Below are 9,034 nucleotides of genomic sequence, written 5' to 3'. Positions count from 1 at the left end.
CCGCTATATAGTAATAAAATGCCTTTAACAAAGATTGTGTTTTAAGTGAAAAATTGCTCTAAAAGTTATAGCCACTTGGTTTCTCCTTTCTGAACAGTTTGCTGTCCACTGCCTGTTATCAAGACTGATCCATCTATAGTTACAGACAAGCCGGGAGGATTACCTTACAAGACTGATTCTTCTGCTGGTTTTTGCACAGACACAGTCTGCACACAGCCTCAGTACAGCAAATGGTGAGAAAGCTGATGGACTTTTATCATGTCTAGATCTGTATGATTGTTTTTTTTCTCATTCACTTGTCTGTGTAACATCTTGCTCCTTTTACATAGTAGATTACCTGTGCAAATCTAATCTTCTGTGATGCCCCCAGATTGTTTCCAAAGTCTTTTATTTCCCTCTTCACTTTTTTCCAACATGCCTTGCTTCGTATTTTCCCATCCTTTCCTCCAGTTTTGTGTAGTGGGAAATCTGCATTACAGCAGTGATCACTTTGATACAGTCACTATAACTCAGCTGTCCCATCACTTTGCATTCACGTATCATATCTATAGACTGTAAGCTTATAGGGGAAATTACCCAAAAGGTAAAACATTTTATAGACATATTGTATCAGAAGAGCATGGACTAATATTTTTATGTTAATGTGCTGAGCACTGGGTATATTAAACATAGACCACTATAAGAAAAGAAATGTTAACAAGCAGCTGTAGGGTTGCTACTCACTTGGGTGCATCGGGAGGCAAAACAGGAAGCGTTTCCATTTAAACGTCCAAGTCAGTTTATTGATCCATAAACCGTCCACAAGCAAAAGGGAAAATAAACAGCATTCAGTGTAAGCAAAACAAAGAAAACAGTTCTTTAGACAAAGTCTTTGGTTAGCCAGTCCTGTGGGTGTACAGGCTGGGTAGCATCCAGTACACTGGCTCAGTCTGGATATCACACAGGAGGCCTTTTCCCTCCACATACAGACAATGTGGTGGGGTATGTGGGCAGCTAGACCCGCCCGTCTCTCAGGCTGCCCATAAAACCTGGGCCCGGATGCACCAAACAATCCCCTTAGTGATATGTGCACTACAGCAACACTCCAGGATTACATCACAGATGACAACCATCTCTGTGACACATACCTCCCATCAAGTATATGTCGAGTAGCTGCCTTACATAGCCTAAGTGTTGGTGCTTCCCTGCTTCCTAAATGGTCACGGTCATCTAAAAAAATTTATTAGATTATCAATGTAGCCGCTATAAAATAAGTAATAAAATTCTGTTACAAAGATTATATTTAGAGGTAAAAACTGCTCTAAAATTATAGCCACTAAGTTTCTCCCTTTTAAGCAATTTACTGTATGACCGAGATATATTTGAGATGGACGGTGACGAACTGGAAGTTGTACTCTACTCGGATCAATGATCACTCAAGATACAGCGACGACACCAGAAGTCAATAGGAGAATTGCTATGGGCAAATCAACAATTAAGTCACTAGTCAAGGTCTTCAAATCAAGGAACATTTCATTGGTGAGGAAGACACAGCTCATACATAGTCTATTTTTCTTCTGTGGTAACATATGGATGCGAAACTAGGACGATAAAGAAACAAAACAGAAGAAGAATCAACGCCTTCAAAATGTGGTGCTGGAGAAGGATGTTATCAAAACCATGGTTGCCAAAAAAAAATAAACAAATCAATTTTGGAACAAACCAAGCCAGATATGTCACTTGAAGCAAGGATCACAAAGCTACGAAATTGCATACTTTGGACACATCCTACGAAGAGAGCAATCACTGGAGAAGGACATCATGGTCGGAGGAATAGAAGGAACAAGATGAAGAGGAAAACCAGAAACCCATCGGCTTCATACTATCAAGATAACGGCAGAGAAGACCCTGGTGGACCCATCGAGGCTTGCACAAGATTGATCTTCCTATAGAGAGATCATCCATCAAGTCAACATAGTTTGGGATTTAGCCGAAGGCTGCTAAATAATAAATAACTGTCCGCTGCCTGTTATCAAGATTGATCCACCTATAGTTACAGACAAGCCAGGAGGATTACTATTCTGCTGGTTCTTATACAGACAGTCTGCACACTGCCTCAGAACATAGTGAGAAAGCTGATGGACTTTTATCATGTCTAGATCTGTAGAGGATTGTTTTTATCATTCACTTGTCTATGTAACTCCTTTTTCATAGTAGCTCAGTTGTGCAATTCTAACCTCTTCTTCTTTTCTGCCTCTAAATGGTTTCCAAAGTCTTTTATTTCCATTTTCTCTTTATTCAACTTACCCTTTATTCTCCCCTTCTTTCCTCCAGTTTTGTGCAGTGGGAAAGCTGGATTACAGCTGTGTTCACTATGGTATGGTAACTCAACTCTCCCATTGCTTTGCATTCTATGTATGTAGTATGATCTATTCTATGTAGATTGTAAACATGCAAGCAGAGCCCTCACTTCTTTTGGTATGTGTTGAATGTGTAATTCGGTAATGTCTTACTTTGTTTGCTCATGACCTCTTTGAAGTGCAACAGAAGTTGTTTGCGCTATAGTTTTTGAAGGAACTTAGCAGAGATGTTGTCCGAAACATCTTGGAGAACTAACCACAGATCTTCTGTGGATGTGGGCTTGTGCAAATTCTTGTTTCTTTATGGAATGTAAAACTCCTTGATGTTAAGATTAGGGCTTTGTGGAGGTCAGATCATCACTTCCAGTACTCCTTGCTTTTCTATACACTAGATAGTTCTTAATGAGATTGGCTGTATGTTAGGAGTCATTGTCCTACTGCAGAATAAATTTGTGGTCACACTCCTCCCTGAAGGTACTGCAGGATGGGTAAGTATCTGCCAGTATTTCTGAGCACTGAACATACCATTAATCCTGAACAAATCATAACCTTAATTTGCTGAAGTGCAGCCCCAAACTTGCAAAGACCCTCCACCATGCTTCACTGTTGCCTGTAGACTCTCAGTATTGTGCTGCTCTCTATTCCTTTGGAGAACAATCTGCTTTCTGTTGCAGCCAAATATTTAACATTTTGACTCATCAGTCCAGAGCACCAGCTTCCATTTCCCTGCACCTCAGTTTCCTTAGCTGATCACTGCATCTACAATCCTCAATATTGCTCATTTCTAGGCTTGAGCGAGTATGTTCTGTCCGAGTATGCTCGGGCCGAGCTCCGAGTATTTACAGCTGCTCGGTGATCAGGTTAAATTGCTCCTGTGTGCATGATTTGCTACTGTTTGACAGCTTTATTACATGTGAGGAATGTGTAAGAAATAGACATTCCTCCCATGTAATAAAGCTGTCAAACAGTTGCAAATCATGCACACGGGAGCGATTTAACCTTATCACCAAGCAGCTGTAAATACTCGGTGCTCGGCCCGAGCATACTCGGCGAAAGGGTTAATAGAACATACTCGCTCAACACTACTCATTTCTTGTTTCTTCTTCAAAAGAACTTGAACAGCAAATCTTGAAACCCCAGTCTATTTAAAAATCTGGGAGACACCTTGTTGATGCAGTATAACTACCTTGTGTCTTGTTGATGTGTTCAGTCTTGCCATGGTGCATGACATATGAAATTAAACTGTCTTCCACAACCTCACCTTTGTACCAAACATTGGCTGTTACTCACCCAGTCTTAAGGGAAATGTATCACCAAAAAAAAAAGTTAAATAATTGAAAACAAAAGTATCTATATTTAAAATGTTATTAAAAATATTTAAATATTTTAGTGTTATAAAAGATGAAATATGATTTAAAAAGTTTTGAGTGTACTGCTATCTCACATTACTACAGCTGTAAATATGGCAGGATCTGCTCGCATGTGTCTGAGGTCAAATCTCCTTCCCCTTCTGGGTGGGGGGGGACGGATAAAGTTTAGGATCACAGTGCGCCATTTTATTGATGACTGCAATGTGATACTGACATGTGGACAGTGTCACCAAGGACGGCTGGTAGGGATGACTTTGGCTTTGTCAAAAATTGAAATGGCGCACCTCCCCAGAGTACAAAACATGTAGTGAATAAACACAATACCCCCATTGTTTTGGGGGCTTATAGGGTTAATTTTTGCAGCATTTGTTGTATGGTAAAAATGACGTGGTAGAATTATTCTTCAGGTCAGTACAATTACAGCGATATTAACCTTGTATAGATTTTATTGTAATGTTTGAAAAAAACATGCTGATATGTGTCGCCATTTTCCGAAAAACGGAACGTTTTAATTTTTTTCGATGATGGAGCTGTGCGATGGCTTACTTTTTGCGTTTAGTGCTAAAGTGCTTATTGATATCAATTTGGGGCATATTTGATGTTTTGACCGCTTTTTATTGAATTTTTTATGGCGGTGAGGTGACAGAGAAAAAAATGCAATTCTAGCATTGCAATATTTTTTATGGAATTTCTGATAGGGGTTAGTTAATTTTATATTTTGATAGACCGGACTTTTACAGATGAGATGATAAAATTATGTTTATTTTTTAATTTTCTTTATTTTTAAGAGGGAATTTTTATTAGTGGTGACCAAGGACGATGTTAGTGGGGAGAAGAGGTGCACAAAGTACTCCCCCTCCTTCTAAAGGAGGGGTCTCGAACTAGGCCGGGTAAAAATGGGCCACACGTATAAAAAAATTGGAGCCACATTCCTTGAAGGACGTTTTCAGTGCTACAATTTTTTTCCTATAAGACTTTTTGATCACTTTTTATGCCAATTTTTTGTGTGTCTGTATAATGAAAAAGCTAAAATTTTGGCGTGTTTATTCTTTTTATGGTGGCAGTAAGAATTTTTTTTTCTGGTTTTTCAGGAAATTGCTCATAATGTAATTCCCTTAATAATATTGGACAAAAAAATGCTTGTAAGAAACTTACCCTTAAATGAGGGCCTGATGTCGATGTGAACATGATGGTAATAATCAAATGATTATATGTTCCCCTGCTGGGCAAATGTAGTATTACAATCCAAAGCAAAGTTTTTGCAGCAAATCGCCACTCTGGATTTGCATTTTCTTGAAGTGCTGGATCAACCTCCTTTTTTCTGTGGACTAATTTATAAAAGTGCAGAGAGCTAAGGAGTTTTATAGCAAAGATGGGCAACTGTGTGATGCTACCCCCTGCTGGTCACATTCATTATTGCAGCTGGGCGCAGGACAAATCTAGAACTATTTTATACAAGTGTTTAATGTTTAGGGTATATCTACAACAGTTGAGCCAAAAATGAATACCAAAAATTAATTTAGACTCCCGGCCAGGCACTTACAGAACCTGTCCGATACATACTTATTGATGATGACCCTTATATTAAATATGAGGTCAGTGGGGGTCTGATGCTTGAAATCCCCATCGATCAGCTGATGTCTGCTCTGACAGCGGACAGGTGTAATAATATACGGAGCATTATTTCTCCTGAAACAAAACAGCCCTATACAGTATATTTCCTATGAGACTGTTATTTTGGGTCAGAGATCCACAGTTGGGTCAGTACATTGTGATCCGTAAACAGACTTGTGAACGCAGCCTTAGAATATGGCTAGAGAGACTCGCAGCATCATAAACAGGTAAAAACAAAATGAAAAATATATATATACTCACCTGGCCCTCATCTTTCCTGCTTCACTCATCTATAGTGAAAACATCCGACTTATAACCAGCATTCCAGGTCATCATAAAAGGTCTTTGAAGAGCATTGAGGTTGTAGTTCAGGACTTTTATGAGAAATTTTGAACTATATTTTGTACAGCCCTTGGGTGTATTAACTGGGCATTGTTACCTCTGCACTATATGGCAGCATAGAGTTGGTTATAATTATGCAAAAATTCAAGGATGAGGATTCATAGGCAGTAACATTTGAAAGTGATTTTTCTTTGGAGGAGGTGGTGGAGGAACATGGGACATTAATCTTTTCCGGGTATCCTATCCTGGTCCAGAGAAGAACACTACTTCTCAAAAGTATGAAAAAAAAAAAGGGTCTTGGTTTCCTAACAATGGTGAGGCAATAGATCTTCATTTCAAAAGGCTTTCTTTTATTCATGTTGGACTGCAATGCATTTCAGGTTGTAATAGAGTTGTCAAGTTTTAATTCACAGTACATGAAGATCATCTAAAATTAGTCCAAAGAGATCTCCAGGCCATTATTGGAAAGCAGCTCCAATCGAGATAAATATTTCTAGAGTTATGCAATCTACTAGAGTCGGATGTCTTAAGTTGGTTGAGGGTGTGAACTATGGGATGATAGAAATATCTCCAAGAATGAGGAATTCGAATTGATCTACCCATTGTTTTTCACAGGAAGCCACCAAGTTGCCCATTCCTCGTGTCTGCTCAAAGATGGTCTTCTTATCTGTTACATTGGTTGTATTAGTTCTTGTATATACAAGTGACTGGAGGACTCAAGACGAAAAGATCTACTCCCGGGTTCCTCAGAAGGCCATCACTCCCTTTTATCCATATGTCAAAGAAGAAAAGGAGAAATGTAAAGAAGGGGCACCATTTTTATTATTGCTCATTCCTTCAGCACCTCCAGAGTTCCACACCAGAAATGTCTTGAGGAACACCTGGGCCAATGAGTCTTTGGTCAATGGTGTCCATATCATTAGGCTTTTCCTCTTGGGAAGATCGAAGAGTCACGATGAGAATGTTATCCAAGAAAGTGACCAGTTTCATGACATCATAATGCAAGACTTCTTGGACTCTTACTACAACTTGACAATTAAGACTTTGATGGGCATAGAGTGGGCCAGTCGTTTGTGTCCAAAAGTAAATTACATCATGAAAATCGACTCGGATATGTTCTTCAACCCTTGGTTTCTAGTGGACAGAATCTTACAGCCCCAAAGTTCCCCCAAGAAAAACTTTTTTACGGGGATGATTGCGCACAATGGTTTACCGCACAGAGAAAAGGACAGTAAATGGTACATGTCCACCAAATCCTACTCCAAAAAGTTCTACCTACCCTTCTGTTCTGGAACAGGATATGTTTTTTCTGGGGACATGGCAAAAAAGATATACCTAGCGGCAGCAAGTATGCAGCTATTCCCTTTTGAAGATGTTTTCGTAGGAATGTGTTTACAAAAGTTAGGAGTCAAAATCTTCGAACTTTCAGAAAAATGGTTTATAGGAGAGCGCGTTCCTTATGACAAATGTAAGTTCACAAGGCTCGTCACAGTCCATCACTTTACACCTAAGGAACTTTTGAAGATTTGGCCTGATTTTTCAGCAGCAGTGGAGACTTGTAGTAAGAACTGACTTGGCCTTCATGCAAATCACTGTGTCCCATACATAGATATACCCTCTGCAGAGGTCTAGTATAACAGACCCAGACCCATAAGGACTTTGTGCCATCAAATATTTCTTCTGGGGTACAATACCTCCGTAATACAGCATTAAAAAAATGATTGATGCATATAACGTAAGAAGCTTGCAGATGTAGTGGGACATCATTTTCATGCATCGAGCAGAACCTTAAGGTCATGAAGGAACATTGAAAAATCCACTCTCAATAGTGGGATGAGGATGGCAAAAGAGAGAATATAATATAGAAGTCTAGAACAAGCGCAGTGTCCAATAACTTTGGTGAAAGTTTGCAGAAATGTAATACCTCTGACCACATTTAGTCCAAGCATCCCTCACTCGAATAATACCAGAGACTAGTAATGAGACAAAACAGCACCGCCTCTGGAGTAAAAGCAGACCCTTCTTCTAATACTGGACGTTACCTTCAAGTACCCAGGTACATTTACATACATGCGGGAAAAAAACAGCCTCATTTTCATTTGTGATTATTTTTTGGCTTATCTTTTAGTATGAAGATTGTTTTTTATTTTACATTGCACCAAATTCTTCTAAGTTGCAGCTATAAGAAATTTTTTTTCTACTCGTTTTTCGGTTTTCTTTGCTTCTCTCCAACCCCTACATCTCTGTTTGCCATCGTAGGCATGGTTTTTGTAAACCAGATGGTTGCAGCCAATTTGCGAGTTTTTGTTTTTTTGCTGCCAGAAATTTTTGCTCAAATATTAAGAGTTGTGTGTGATATTTTAAAAGATCATGCAACTTTTTTTTTTTTTTTTTTTTTTTTAAGAGAAAAAAATGTAATAAAAGGTGCAAGAAAAAAAAATGATTATAGTTAAATTAGTTTAGGTCTTGCACAGATTAGTGCTTTTAAGGCTAAATATACCAAAAACAAAACAATGCTAATTGCATTCAGGTTTATGTGATCCCTGATTGGCACCTGCTTAGACTCTGGAACCAATAGGCCGGTTCAGGAAAGCAAATGTTTCTCCCACCTTGAGTTTTTCTTTGCGTTGTGCTCCAGTGACCCATTTCTCCCATATATCAGCTATTTTCTATACATCAGCCCCAACCTGGAGATTTCTCATAAGGTCGATATAGTGACCACATGTAGGAACTATTATCCGACACATCCGCTTTCTTAGCTGAGTGAGAGAGAGACAGAGAGAGAAAGAAAGACTTGGATATACTAATAGATCACAGACTGCACATGAGTCAACAGTGTGATGCAGCAGCAATAAAGGCAAAAACAATTCTGGGATGTATTAACAGAAGCATGCAGTCTAGATCACGTGAAATCATTATCCCCCTCTACTCCTCCTTGGTCAGACCTCATCTGGAATACTGTGTCTAGTTTGTTCAGAGAAGAAAGACCAGAATGGTGACCGGTCTGCAAACAATGTCCTATGAGGATTTGGGAATGTTTAGCCTGCAAAAGAGAAGATTGAGAGGAGACTTAATAGCTGTCTACAAATATCTCTAGGGGCTGTAACACAGTAGAGGGATCAGCTTTATTCTCATTTGCACAAAGAAAGACTAGAAGGATACACAGAGAGATATTAGAAAAAACATTGACAGTGAGGGTGATCAATGAGTGAAACAGGTGGCCATGAGAGGTGGTGAGTTCTCCTTCAATAGAAGTCTTCAAACAGAGGCTGGACAGACATCTGTCTGAGATGGCTTAATGACTCATGTATTGAGCAGGGGGTTGGACAAGATGACCCTGGAGGTCCCTTCCAACTCTACCTATGTTTC

General features: G+C 39.2%; 1 protein-coding gene across 1 annotated transcript; it reads left to right on the top strand.

The window, feature by feature from the left end:
• The first annotated feature begins 6,292 nt into the window (after positions 1-6,292).
• On the top strand, positions 6,293-7,238 carry LOC141165343 (beta-1,3-galactosyltransferase 2-like). Its single transcript, XM_073650941.1, has one exon. The coding sequence runs from the start codon at positions 6,320-6,322 to the stop codon at positions 7,235-7,237; it is 918 nt and encodes a 305-aa protein (XP_073507042.1). The 5' UTR covers positions 6,293-6,319; the 3' UTR covers position 7,238.
• Positions 7,239-9,034: the final 1,796 nt, after the last annotated feature.

The sequence above is a fragment of the Phyllobates terribilis genome, unplaced genomic scaffold (assembly GCF_046119375.1).
Source record: "Phyllobates terribilis strain yellow unplaced genomic scaffold, ASM4611937v1 Scaffold_11__3_contigs__length_659146591, whole genome shotgun sequence".
NCBI lineage: Eukaryota > Metazoa > Chordata > Amphibia > Anura > Dendrobatidae > Phyllobates > Phyllobates terribilis.
This window is presented reverse-complemented; position numbering and strand designations above follow the sequence as displayed.